The sequence below is a fragment of the Cervus canadensis genome, chromosome 31, assembly GCF_019320065.1.
Source record: "Cervus canadensis isolate Bull #8, Minnesota chromosome 31, ASM1932006v1, whole genome shotgun sequence".
Taxonomy (NCBI): domain Eukaryota; kingdom Metazoa; phylum Chordata; class Mammalia; order Artiodactyla; family Cervidae; genus Cervus; species Cervus canadensis.
This window is the reverse complement of record NC_057416.1, coordinates 12,956,665-12,970,915: the sequence shown is the minus strand read 5'-3', so window position 1 is coordinate 12,970,915 and position 14,251 is coordinate 12,956,665. Positions and strand designations below refer to the sequence as shown.

The 14,251-nt window shown below is 51.1% G+C and overlaps 1 protein-coding gene across 2 annotated transcripts in view; it reads right to left on the bottom strand.

The window, feature by feature from the left end:
• Positions 1-14,251, bottom strand: part of WWC2 (WW and C2 domain containing 2) — a 145,291-nt gene that overhangs the window by 23,216 nt on the left and 107,824 nt on the right. For both annotated transcript variants that reach the window (XM_043453956.1, XM_043453957.1), the window contains 7 exons: positions 13,034-13,276; positions 8,242-8,331; positions 6,494-7,116; positions 3,934-4,063; positions 2,878-2,958; positions 2,699-2,785; positions 1,066-1,258 (listed from right to left, as the gene is read on the bottom strand). In XM_043453956.1, the coding sequence (XP_043309891.1) occupies positions 1,066-1,258; positions 2,699-2,785; positions 2,878-2,958; positions 3,934-4,063; positions 6,494-7,116; positions 8,242-8,331; positions 13,034-13,276 (1,447 nt within the window). The remainder of the gene's footprint in view (positions 1-1,065; positions 1,259-2,698; positions 2,786-2,877; positions 2,959-3,933; positions 4,064-6,493; positions 7,117-8,241; positions 8,332-13,033; positions 13,277-14,251) is intronic.

Here is a 14,251-nt window from a genome sequence, read left to right as displayed (position 1 = left end):
TGTGATTAAGTAAGAAATGTAAAAAAAAAAAAAAAAATGCAGGTGACTCTTGAATCCCATGAGGGTTGGGGGGCCGACAGCACCCCCCACTCTGCCGTTGAAAATCCACGTCTAACTTTCCAGTTGGCCCCCATATTCAAGGTTCCACAGCCTCAGATTCAACCAACTATAGATTATGTAGCATTATGGCACCAATTTAGTAGGGAAAAAAACCATTCTGTGTATAAGTGGACTTCGAAACAATCCCACGGTTGGTTTTTAGATTGGGGTTACAGCTGACCCTTGAACACGTGGGTTTCGACTGGAGACCGCACAGCTTCCTGCACACCTGGGCACACCTCTAGACACCTGCATCTGCAACTCTACAGGGATGTAATGATGCTCTGGTCATTGTACACGACGGTGGGTTCAACCCACTATTAGTGACGTATGACTTCTTCTGTGTTGGTATGCAAGTATCCTATTGCTCTAAGCAGTCACACTGGTCTTCCAACAAGCCCTAACCCCATCGCTGGGAGAATGTGCTGAAGTAAGGAACTTTATTCAGCGTCCTGCTTAAATTAAATTTGAACAGTGAACTAGGGGTGGGATGTCCTTTTGATATCTATCCATATTCATGAGCTGTGTGACCTTGAACACATGGCCACTCTAAGGAGTTCCTCATCTGTAAATGTCATCATACCCTTTTCCTAAGACTGTTGAGGGGATCAAGTGAGATAATGTATGTAAAGTGCCCAGCACCGGGCTCATATTGGGAATAAATAAGCATACTCTACAGTGATGGGCCTAACAGAGGCCAAAGTTCTTTATCCAAAGGTTAGAAATAAAGAACTCGATTTTTCAGAGGATCATAATTGCTAAGCAAATCAGAAAGGTCTGAAACAAAGAGAACGGAAAGCAGAAATCAAGACTTCAGAAATGGTGGCAGAAATGAAGCCACCGCTGGGCTGTGTCAGAGACACTGGGCAGACAGGCAGTAGTTTGGGGGCTGGCGGAATGGCCACTGGAAAGGGACTCTCAGCACGTCCAGTGGTGTCATCTGAAGGCTGAGACGAGAGGTCCTACCAGGCACTCCTCCTTGCGGGGCTTCCCGACGGAGCACAGGTCCACCCTCAGGGTCTTCTGCTGCAGGGCCGTCTGGGAGACGGCCACCCTGAACACATCATTGAAGAGCAGGGACTCCGCAGCTGGGTGCACTTTTGTTCGAAACAGGCAGCTGACGTCACTTGAGGAGGGAAGCAGAGCAACCCGGAAATACCTGCAAAGAGCAAGGATGAAATGGATTCACTGGTTCAACGATCCTGGCTTCGCAGCTGGTGTCTGAAACGATCCTTCCAGGGGAGGAACGCTGGGGACACCAACTTCATCGCCAACCCCAGGCTTGAGGTCACTACGGTCGTCGTCGTCATGCTCGGGGGCTCGGAGGCTCTGTTCCTAACATGCTGGTGCCCCTGGCGTCCTGGACCACGCCAGGCCGAGCCTGCCCCTCACCCTGAGGCTACAGCAAAGGCCCTGGGTAGGGAAGTGAGGGGAACGAAGACCCAGGAGCGGACGGATTTAATCCTGCCTGCCCGCGTCCGGCCGGTGCCACAGTGACCACCATCTGGACCTGGGAACCCAAGTAGACACGGGTGACTGTGTCCCAAAGAACACTCATCCTCATTAAACAAGGAATGCTGATGCTCATTCCCTAGGGATGGGACACCTTGTCCTTCCAGAGGGAAAAAAAACACTAAGGAGCGTACAGCTATGACAATTTAAGAGGGGTGAATTTCTAACAGTTCAAAAAATCACTGCCTAGCATCTCAGATATGATAAACGGTTTTATGCTTTGTCAAATTCAGAGGAAGAGTCTGACAAATACAGGTACCATCTACTACCACATTCAAGTGAGTTTTCTGAGCACACATTACATGAGGACCCACAGTTCCTATAAACAGCATGAGGTATCTTCTGTTAAATTCCCAGAAGAGAATACCCATTAAATATCCCTCCCCACTGCCCCATTTCCAGGCTTTCTAATTCACATTCTAAAGAGCATCCTTCTCCGATCATAAAAACTGTAAATTCACGTGAAGAACTGAGGAAGGCCATATTATTTCTGTATTTCGTATCAACACTGATTACCGGGACTCAGCATGAAAACCCTAGTGGACCCCGGGCCACAGCCGTTAAGGCTGGAGATGCAGGAGGAGAAATCGTCTTTCTCTGCCTTCCTGTTGTCGTCCAGTGGCTGATGCGTGTCTGACTCCTTGTGACCCCACGGACTGCAGCATGCCAGGCTCCCCTGTCCTCTGCTATCTCTTGGCCTTTGCTCAAACTCATGTCCACTGAGTTGGTGATGCCATCTAACCATCTCATCCTCTGCCTCCCCCTCTCCTTTTGCCTTCGATTAGGAGGGAGAAGTCACTGATGGAATCATCAGCCAGTCATCCCTGAACACTGCTGATGGTGCCCCCAACCTCAGCACTGGGAGGCAGGCTCCTGGGGTGATGGAGCCACCCCCTTAAAACCCCACCTCACTGCCCCGTTCATAAAACCAAAGGCGGGGGTGGGCCCGCATCACCCACTCTTCGTCTCTGTCTAGAGCTCATGAAGGCATGACCAGCCCTGCCATGTCTTTCCCCGTGTCTTCACCTGGATGAACTGCCAGATGAATTTGAAGTTCTTCGATTTGTTCTCCAGCGATTTTACTTACACTTTTGAAGAGTGAGGTATCAGGAAGGCGTGCAGATTTCGGAGTTGTGCTACCAGCACCATGAAACTCGACCTTTTTGCATCGTATCTGTTCAGAGAGAAGTGGATGAGATGAGGCAGGGCACAGGCCACTCGCCGGTGCACAGAGGCGAGAAGCCGCCCTTCCAGAGCCGTCCTCACCTCAGCCCGATCTGCACCTGGGCTGTCTCCATGACCGCGGCGTCCTCCTCGTTGTACGGCACGTCCTCGACCTCACTGGGCCTGCGGGCGGGGCACGGGCAGGCGCGGGTGAACGCTTGTGAACCGGGGCACGCGGAGCTGTGGTCGCTGTCTGCCTGCGTGCGTGCTAAGCCGCTTCAGTCGTGGCTGACTCTTTGCGACCCCACGGACTGTAGCCACCACCCCCCCACAGGCTGCTCTGTCCATGGGATTCTCCAGGCAAGAACACTGGAGGGGGTTGCCATGCCCTCCTCCAGGGGATCTTCCCAACCCAGGGATTGAACCCACGTCTCTTACATCTCTCTGCGTCAGCAGACGGGTTCTTCACCACTAGTGCCACCTGGGAACTGTCTGCCCCTCACCAATTCTGAACAAAAACCTGAACTAATGGCACTCCTGGACCGGCCCGTGGGCCTGACCCCAATGCAAGCTCGCTCTTTCAAATCTGGCTTCCCCTTGTCAGGAGGACTCTGCACCTGGGCCCCGAGGGGGAGGCCCGCCTGGTGACTGGCTTTCCCACGGCTCCCCGGGACATGCCACACCCCGGACTGGGCTGCCCAAGACCTGCGCACACGAGATGCTCTGTGTGCCAAGCAGGCACTGGGCGGTCCCTGCCGCGTGCCCAGTCAATCAAGCTTGCGGGATTTCCCTGGTGGTCGTGTGCAGGGGACACGGGTGTGACCCCTGGTCTGAGAACTCAGATCAACACGCCCTTGCACCACAGCTACACGAAGTCTGGGCGCCGAAGCTAGAGAAGCCCACGAACCACAGTGGAGATCCCCAGTGCTGCAACCCAGACCCGACACAAATAAATAAATTTTAAAAATCGCGTTTACGTCTCTAAGAGGCTCAGCTGACGAGCACATCACCCTGTTCCTCACTTCCCTGCCAGTGGGACGCTGCTGGCACCCCGACCTTCTTTGATGCCCACAGCCCTTCCCGCTGCAGCGAGTGGACGGAGGGCTGGTCACCCACGCGCCCGGGCGTGTGTAGCAGCCGCTCGGGCTGGGTCCTTACTGTTTCACGAACGCTTCGTAGACCCCGCTGTCCCCAGCCACCGACTCATCCGAGACCGCAGCCGACACGCAGGCGGTCTTCTCCCCCAGCAAGTGGATTCCTCTTCTTTTTGGTAACGATTTCTCCACATCTAGGGAGGGGAAAGTGATAGCAGCCATTAGGATTTCTTCTTAGGAAAAGTTAAGTCTAACACACACACATACACACACATGTGCACGCACACACATGGTTTGGTTCCGAGAAAGTCAAAATAAAATTTCCACTGAGAATCAAGGATGTTACTCTTCAAATCAACAGAGGTGGATGATTCCAGGCGCTATGACTTACAAAATCCTGGGAGGCTCGTTATTTTGGTCATTATTTGAGGCAGAATCTGGTGTTCCCCTGTCCCGGGATATTTTGAGGGGAGGGATCACCGGCACACACTCTCCCGGGCCCCCTGCCTCCCTTGTCTCGGGGTTCACTACAGACGCCACAGTCAGGGATGAGAAGCTGTCTGCCTCCCTCAAGTTTTGGAGAAGTTTCTGTAACAGCTTCTGGAGCTCGATGGAAGAAACGTCTCTGCCTCTTTTGCTCGCCCCTTCTCTCCAGTCTCCATCTCCCCAGCTGCTGCTCTAATAGAAGTTAAAGGGGAAATATCTTTGACTTACAGAATTCCTCACTGGCTAAATACCATTAAAAACTGTGAGTTACTGAATTCTCAACGACTCCCACTTAACTTTTATCTCTGACTCATATTCATGGCCAGGCGTCCTGCGGAGAGCCGGCAGCCTCGTCTGAAGCTGTGCCCCCGTGTAATAGGCGGCAAGCCCGTGGTGCGCTTTCATCCTCGGGCCGGCGGAGAGCCTGGATCCACGCTGGTATGCATTTCGCCCCCCTTCTGAGTCATGACTTTACATCTTGTTAAGATGTTTAAGTCTTGAGGCTCTAGATTCCGGATTGATGGCTGCCTTGCCCTTTTTATTTCAGGCAGGGGGAATGCTTCTTCCTTGATGATGCAGTGCGTTCTCTCCGCCCACCCCTCCTTCACGAGGGGTGAAGGTGATGACATGATTTATTGATTACCCCAGGAGTAACCACAGCAGCCTGAAGTTGACTGCGACGGTGGCAGAGACTGACAGCGGAAGGACTTCGGAGGTATTCTGGCTTGATTTCCGCCCGCCAGCACGGACAGGATGTACTCAGGAACTGTAAGGTCCTTCAGGCCCGGAGCACAGGAGAAAGGCACAAAACCCACTCCTCTTTCTTCCCTCTCTCTTGCTTTATCTTCCTTTCGTAGATGTCTGGGGACATCTGGTTTGTGGTAGGAACTGGGTTTGGCAGAGTTTGCATCACTCAGCATCACGAGGATGATATTAACTCCCGTGAGCTGCACGCTGAGCGCCAGGCATGGCTGATGCCCCTGATGCATTATGAGAGCGTCAACCTTCCCAGCACCCCATGAGGTAGATACCGTCTGGCCCCCACCTTGCAGGTGAGGAACTAACGAGCCTGAGAGACGGGGCGATGTGCCCGCTGGAACTGAAGGGCCCCTGAGATGTCAGAGCAGGCTGGGCTGGCTCCAGGGGGTGGCGGGCCCCAGTGCCACACACCGCACGCCTTCCCGGGGGCAGGCGCGAGGAGGTCTCTGCTTTGCTGGAGCCATTCTGTAAACACCGCTTCGGTGCTCATTTTCTTTGCAGCTAATTATCTCCGTAACACGTCACTTGCAGCTTTGGCACCTGCCGGGCGAGCGGCACAGGAACCACGCAGCATCTCTGTCTGTGCCCCGGGCGCTGGAGTCCATTTCTCATCGTGTTTGGGGCGGACTCCTTGGACCACAGCTGTGATCAGCTGCCAACCAAGGTGCGCGCCATCCCGGGATCTTTACAACCACATCTGTTGTATTAAAAGCTCCGGCCTCGCAAAGGCAAGCAATTAAAGCGTCTTAGCGTCCCCCTCTGTTTCTGCCTCTCTGAGCTCAGAGGCAGGAGTGGGCACTCAACCCCACGGCAACTAGCACTGCAGCCAGAAGGTGGCAGGACGACACCGCAGGCTGGGACCGCTTTCTCCAAATTAACTCTCGCAGAAAGGGAGAGTCTGGCATGAAGCAGAAACTGTATTTATAGAGAATTCCCACAGCAATCTAAACACTGAACCTTGGTCCTAATTAGCTGCTATGCTAATTGCCTTGGTTTGAATCTGTTTTAGGCCAACTTTGAAAAAAAAAAGTCCTCTTCCCCACCTCACTGTTTCAGAAACAGACCCTTATCTGGAAGCCTGAAGAATGTTCACAAAGTGTGTCCCCAGGCAGCTGCAGGACACAGCAGGGTTCCAGATGACACAATGGACATTTAACGGTTAAATCTATTAAATATGGAAGGCGATTTGTATTTGATGAGAAAAAAAAAATGTGCAAGTTATAGCAATAAACGTTCTTTCCCAAATGAAGCCAAAATGAAAAAAGAGCAGCAGAAAGAGAAGGGGGACGTGTAGCAATACTTGCTCCCAGGGAAAAAGTAACCCCCTCACCCCTTGAGACGGTTTAGCGGGGGCAGCTCAGGGCGGGGTCTCCGTGTACCTGCGGGCCCCTCGTACAGGGGCTCCTGAGCACACTCGCCGAGCTCCTTGTTCTCGTCCAGCAGAGACGGGGGCGCTCCTCCCGGGTCAGGGTCCAGCAGCAGCTGATGCTCTCCGAGGCTGATGTCTGCAAAGTGGCCGCTCAGCTCGCAGTCCTCAAAGTCAGCAGAGAACTGATGGAGCGCGCCGTCGTGCGGAGACATGGGGAACGCGCCTTCCAAGACCAGGGGGGAGCCGGGCGGGGACAGGGAGGACAGGGAGGACCTCGAGGACAGGGATGTCACGGACTTGGGGGCCTCGGCCAGGGGGGCGGGGTGGCCTGGGGCTGCGGCCGCCGCCCCCCCGGGACCGCTCTGGCCAGGCTGGCTGGGGGACTTGGCCACCTCGTGTTCGTGGATGGTGGTGATGGGGCCGGAAGGCATGTAGCCGCCCTTCTCCTGCAGGAGGAAGTCCAGTTTGTACTGATAATCCGCGTCCAGCTGGTCGCCCTGGCTGGTGTAGTAGAGCTCGCTGGAGCTGAGGGAGTTGAGTGACCCTCTGCTGGACGTGTTCAGGGACCCCCGGCTGGAGGCCAGGGAGCCCAGGCTGCTCCCGGAGGACATGGACAGGGTGCTGGCGGAGAGGCTGGGAGAGGAAGGCGCACAGTGAGAACTCGGACGCGGGCTTCGCTGGTGGCGCAGCGGTGAAGATCCCACATGCGGAGCAGCAACTCAGCCCGTGCACCACAGCTACTGAGCCTGTGCCCTAGAGCCCGGGAACTGCAGCTACTGATGCCCCAGCACCCTGGAGCCTGCGCTCGGCAGCAAGAGACGCCACCGCCACGAGAAGCCCAAGCGCCACATCTAGAGAGCGGCCCCTGCTCGCCGCAGCTACAGAAAAGCCCATGCGGTGACGGAAAACCAGCACAGCCAAAAAAAAAACCAGACAAAACTTAAAACACAAAACTTAAAAAAACTTCCATGATGTGGATGGAAGCCCCTGCTGGCTCCTTCGGCAGAGAGGGAAGGAGCCCAGTGACGCCAAAGATCAAGGTCAACGACCAGGGAAAGGGCACCTGCTGCCACACCACACGTTTCCACGCCTAGTCACGAACGTTTCCAACCTGGCTCTCTAAAGACTCTTTAAGGAGCAATCCTACCCTTACCAAAATCACCCTCCTCGGGTAAAAGTTTACAAAAAATTTAAAAAGCGATCAAACATCTATTGATAAATCTATCTGCATAAATATCCAGAAGCAACGGTGCAATTAAAAATATATAAAAGTGTGTGTGTGTGGGGGAAAACAGTATGAAGGGTTAATGCAGTGACTTTAAAGAAGAAAATCTTTTATTGTTTGTAAAAGATTTCATTTTCAGCTTCTAAAGAGGAAGGCTGCTGGGCTCACTCCTTTTCTTCCTCTTTCTGTGTATATTTTGGAAGTGAATGTGTGGCTATTTTAGGGCAAATCTCCCTTTTTAAAAGAAGGGATGATGTGGAGAAATGTGTTATTTTCCTAAGCATGTCCTGATCATTCAAATATATCTTCTTCCCAACACACTGCAAACAGCTTCCAAACAGGACCCTGGGGTTCATGAAAGCAAACAAACAAATCTCTCCAACTTTAAATTTGGTCAGGTTTTAACTGTACTAGTGTAACTATTTTCTTACTTTTAAGTCATCAAAAATAAAGAGGAGGTAATTGAAGCAGAATTGCAACATGCCTGAATGTAGCCAAGAAAAAATTTCCCCTCAAGAACCAAACCGGCTTACTTTTTAAGTTGTGAATGCAAATACGTAGTTAGTTTAGTAGTTTCTTCAAGTTTCTGTAGCAGCTCTTTCCTTCGCTCTTCCAATTTCAATCTAGACCAAAAAAAAAAAGAGAGAAATTTATTTTCACATAATTATGATAAGTGTGGAAACTAAAGGGGAAATAAAAAGATTCTTATTATTTTCCCTTCTGAAATTCAAATGAACTTGACACAAAGAAAACGGAAGGAAAGTGGACAGATTAACAGCCACTGAGAGACGGGGAGAGACGTCTGAGTGGACAGTGTTACTAGAACTTGTAGAATTCTGGTGTTCTAAAATTTTCTTAAATGAGTAAAAAAAACCTCACACTCACAAATTAGGGAAAGACAATGGGGAGGAAAAGAAAACAAAAGAGATGAGTGGAGATTAAGGATCCTTCTGCAGGCTCGTGACTTCCGCTTCCGTTACTAAAACATCAGACAACAGTAACAGGGAGTTAGGAAAGGTCATCTGAGCACGGAATTTGGTAAGGACTGTTCCGAAATCATATTCAGTGACAAGAATTCCAATCTTATTTTGATGAGAATTCTGGCGATTAAGACACAAATTAGTCCAGTGTCCATATTGCCAGTGTGAGCTAATCTTGGCTTAACCCTTTGAGCAAGCAAAAGACATAAAAGTGATTTCCATCGACAGCACCTCTCATCACCTGCAACTGGATTTTCATGAAATTTAATCCACATTCAGCTGAACAAGTTTTCATGAGATTGAAAAAAATAAACCCAAGTATTATGGAATTGTGTAAGCCATTTTAAATACACATCAAGCATACTGTCTACATCAGGGTCTTTAGACATCATTGAAAAGAGCAGAAGGGGACCCAGGAAACCATCACGATTTTGATTCTGGGGTGGGCTGCTTACTGGCGTGTCCTTAGGGTAAGTCACCTAACCATGGCTCCTGACTTCCTCATCCGTAAAATGGTGATTATAATCCTGCTGCGTCCACCTGCTAAGGCTGTGTGAGGGATCAAACGGAGCCAGCCACGTGCGTGAAAGAACTCCGCAGACATCAAAACCAACCTCCCGTGTTCAGAGCCTCAGCACGCCCTGCGAGGTGCCGATACAAAAATTAGCTACTTTTCTTTCCAGAAAAAGAAAACTTCCCTAATTTTTCAACCTCTTTGAAATCTTATGTACGTTTTAGGCAGCGAGGAAACATGCCCATATTTTATTTATAGATATCTATCCTTTGATGTATCACCAACACAATTTCACTCTGTGTTAAAATAAAAAAAAAAAAGTAACTCTCGTCATTTTGTTTAGTACTTCAAAGGGTGATAAATTCTTAATTCACAGCTTTCACAGGTGTATTTTGAAAAGGAGTACGGTCCCTATTTTTTTTTAATCTCTTAAATATAAACAAAAACAAGGAAAAATATTAATTCAAAGTAGATGAACTGAATTAGAAGGTACACAAAGGTCTGGAGAAAGTCCTTCAATCTACCTGATACAGAAGCAGTACTATTGAGGTAAGTTTTAAAACTAAGTGTCACACATACATGAAGGTTTTCTGGTGTGTTAAAAAGCAGAGACATTACTTTGCCAACAAAGGTTCATCTAGTCAAAGATATGGTTTCTCCAGTAGTCATGTTTGGATGTGAGAGTTGGACTATAAAGAAAGCTGAGGGCTGAAGAATTGATGCTTTTGAACTGTGGTGTTGGAAAAGACTCTTGAGAGTCCCTTGGACTGCAAGGAGATCCAACCAGTCCATCCTAAAGGAAATCAGTCCTGAATATTCATTGGAAGGACTGATGTTGAAGCTGAAACTCCAATACTTTGGCCACCTGATGTGAAGAACTGACTCACTTGAAAAGACCCTGATGCTGGGAAAGATTGAAGGCAGGAGAAGGGGACGACAGAGGCTGAGATGGTTGGATGGCATCACCAACTCAATGGACATGAGTTTGGGTAAACTCTAGGAGTTGGTGATGGACAGGGTGGCCTGGCGTGCTGTGGTTCATGGGGTCACAGAGTCGGACATGACTGAGAGACTGAACTGAACTGAAGGAGGCTTCAACGTGACAGTGTGTTTCATGCTGCAATTTAAATTTGAAGCTTTCTGTCCTAGTCAGTCAAGCTTGATGGTCCCCGTGTCCTCCCCTGATGATGGCTCAGGTGCTGCTCTTCTGGACCCTTTCTGGTTCCCTTGAACCCCCAAGGCCTGGCCTGTGTCCCCCCACCGGACCCCAAGCTCCCGGAGGGCAGGCCCCAGCTCTTTCTCCCCATTCCACCCAGGCTGCCTGGAGAGCCCGAGACCCCCTCCCCAGGCCCTGTCCAGCAGGTGTCTAGGTAACAGGTCATTGGGAGAAGCTTAACAAAGGTCTCAGGAGTCACAGAAGCCCTGCCAGGGCGTGGGGGGGCGACTGTCACTGTCCTTGGTCAAGCGCCCCACCTCCTGTCTTTGATGAGATCAGAGCCTCTCCTGGTGGGAGCTGGTTCCCGGTCTCCTTCCTGGAAAATGACCTCTCCCCCTTCTGCGGTAGGGCCGAAGATGCTGCTCAGATGTCAGCCCTGTCTCACCACACCCTTTTCCAGCCCCGGCCAGTGGTCCTCCTGAGTGAGAAGGATCTCTTCTATCTGGCCCCGAAGGACCCCTCCCACGGTCCCATGGCTCCACACCATGGCTCGGCCGCCCTTGGCAAGACAGGGTGCCTTGGTACCCCTCACCTCTGCCCCTGGTGTCCCCAGGGCGAAGGCGCACATCATCTACAGAAGGAACAAGTTCCTTTCCCATTAAAAAAAAAAAAAAAAAAACCCACTCATACCCCCTCCCACTTGCTATAAATTTTTTTCAGTGAGTGAAGTGAAAGTTGCTCAGTTGTGTCTGACTCTTCGCGACCCCATGGACTATATAGTCCATGGAATTCTCCAGGCCAGAATACTGGAGTGGCTAGCCATTCCCTTCTCCAGGGGATCTTCCCAACCCGGGGATCGAAGCCAGGTCTCCCACATTGCAGGTGGATTCTGTACCAGCTGAGCCACAAGAGAAGCCCTTTTTTTCAGAACCAGTGGCAAAAATCGTCATATAATTAAGAGAGAATGAAGACATCTTGGCAAGACGTAGGGCAAAACCCCTAAGAGCTGCGAAAAAAGAAGAAGCAATGTTAAGATCTTATTAGCTGTCGGAAAGTGCAGGGTTTAAGGAATTTGAGTAACTGTAAGGAAAGAACAGACAGATGCATAGGAAGGCTTTTTTCACTTGAGAGCCATTTCTCTTTGCGGGAGATGGGTCACACGGAGCATCGCTCTGCCCGATGCGCTTTACGACCACTAGGGGGCGAGCTTGGTCTCCTTGGTCCTGAGAGTCAGTGGCCCCCAGGGACTGGGGCTGGGGGCCTCTGGGGGCTCACAGCCAGCTGAAAATTCATGTGACTTCTGTGGGCTCCTGCAGAGACCACAGGTCAGTAACGACCCAGGATCTCACCTGAGACTCTCTTAAATCTTTAAGAGACACAGACACAGACACTGAAGAGCATCAAGGTTAATTCAGGCAAACAACTGAAGTCCGCCTTCTGACCCCTACGTTTTGTTCGTTTTGGTCTTGCTCAGATGGATCCCTGCCTGGCCAGCCCGGCTCGCACCTGCGAGATGTCACCTCGGGAGGGGAGGAGACGCAGGGGAGTGATGAGAAGTATGTGAGACGGGGAAAGGCCGTCATCTGTAAAGGGCCCCCCTGGATACTTTCTCACACTCCCGAAAGCTGTGACGCTGCAGCCATGAGCCATCTCCTTCAGCAACTTAACTCACAGAGGCCAACGCTCCCCACACGGTCACGGTTAAGCAGGTGCCCACGCTAACGCATGACTAGGAATGTCAGAGGTGTTTTTCCCTGCCCACCACCCCCGCCTTCTCCACCACCCTACTTCTCAAATGCTTTGGTACTATGTCAACACACAACCTTAAACATGTATAAAGGACAAGGCATGGAAGAAGCCAAGAAGTTTAAAAAAAAGAAAAAAGAAAAAAGTGACTGGATTATGGCTGGGGATTTTAAACTTACTTCCAGGTCTCTGAAAATACACGAATGTGAATTTCTTGCCCTTCATTCTGCTCCTTACCTGTGGGCCTAAATGATGCGGGGTGGGGTTCTAAAGGGCTACCTGGCTTATGGTTGAGACAGGGAAACGGGTCTGGGCATCGGTCAGCGCGGCCTGGACCCCGGGGGGTGATGGCCTCATAGCGAACCTGCACACAGGGGTCCCCCGGCTTGAAGTGCATCTGATCTGCTTACAGAACTGCACTTTTTTTTTAGATCAAATGATCAATTTACACCTTCCCACAGGAAGATCTAAAAATGGCTTAAAGTATGTTCCCTTCTACTTTCCACCTGCTTCAGATGAGGGTTTCAACTGACAAAGTTCAAGCGAACGTCTTGTGACCTGTTGAAATATCCTTGTGAAGTGAAAAGCAATAACCTTTTGCATTCCTGAGAGTAATAAAGCCCAGAGTGGGAAGCTTCGGGGCTCTAACAGTCCAGATAATCTCTCTTATCAGAGTGCATAGTTTACAGCTACTGTTATCAGACTGCATTCCTGGTTTTCTGTCAACATGCCTTAGCTATTGAGCATCTGTCTCGGGCATTTTCACGTTCTCGACAGTCACTGAGGAACCACCGGGCCCAAGCAGAGTTTGCTTTACTGCTCCACGGGGCAAGTCCTTCGTGCTGGCGTTTGGCCCGCCAGAGGCAGGCGCGTTTGAGATTCCTCCGGGACCAGGGAGGACGGCCCGGGGGCCCGGGCGGGGCACGCACCTCTCGGCCAGGGCCCGGCTGGGCGCGCCCCTCACGGCCAGCAGCTCCTCCTCCAGCCGCTGCCTCTCGGCCTCCAGGCTCTCCAGCTCGTCCTGCGTGCGCCTCTGCGGGGTGACGAACTGCAGCTCCTTCAGAAGCTCTTCCTTCTCGTGGATCAGCATCAGCTTCTCCTTCTCTATGTCCAGCGTCCCAGGCCACGCCTCACTGTCCAGCTTCGAGAGTTCAATTTTCAGGTTGGCCATACTGAAATAAAACCTAGAGTCAGTATCTTCTAATAACCTATAATGGAATATAATCTGAAAAATAACATGGTGGTGGTTTAGACGCTAAGGTGCGTCTGATTCTTTTGCGGCCCCATGGACGGTAGCCTACCAGGCTCCTCCGTCTATGGGATTCTGCAGGCAAGAATACTGGAGTGGGTTGCCATTCCCTTCTCCAGGGGATCTTCCCGACCCAGGGATCGAAGCCATGTCTCCTGCATTGCAGGCAGATTCTCTACCCTCTGAGCCACTGGGGGAGCACCCCACCCCCAAAATAACATATGTGTATATGTATAACTGAATCACCTTGCCGTGCACCTGAGACGTTGTGAGTCAACTGTACTTCTATAAAATATATCTATTATGAAAATAAAATAAGAAAAAATAAAATGGCCGTGCACATTCTAAGAAGTCCCAAGGAGGGGAAAACTCAGGCAGGCTAAGTCTGGGGATGACCCCCCAGGGCAGCCATGATGGGCTGACCGAACCGCAGGCCCCAGTCTGGTCCCTGAGCTGATGCTACACTTACTTCTCATCTGCCTCACCCTCTCCACCTGTAAAATCCAGGTTATCACACCTACTACCTGAAAAGAAGGATGAAGGTCAAACTACACAGATGCTTAAGAAGCAGAGGACCAGTCAGCCCTGATGCCTGAACACATGTGGGCTTTGTTAAAAAAACAACAACAAAAAAACACAACTCTGAGTGATGCCTGAAACGCCCTTATTCTGGCTCTCTTCCTCTGGGTCGAGATGCTGTCCCCGGGGTACACTGGCAGCAACTGAAGATCAGCCAGTCAGGGCAGGGGAGAGGACAGGGCTGGGCCACCCAGAACCAGGACCAAGGCAACCCCTCGAGGTCCCGCATCGCCAGCGAAGAGCTGGCCGGGCTGAGCCCCCTCCAGCCACTTCCTTCGTCCTCCGGCCGCACACAGGGAGCCCGCTTCCCACGCTGCGT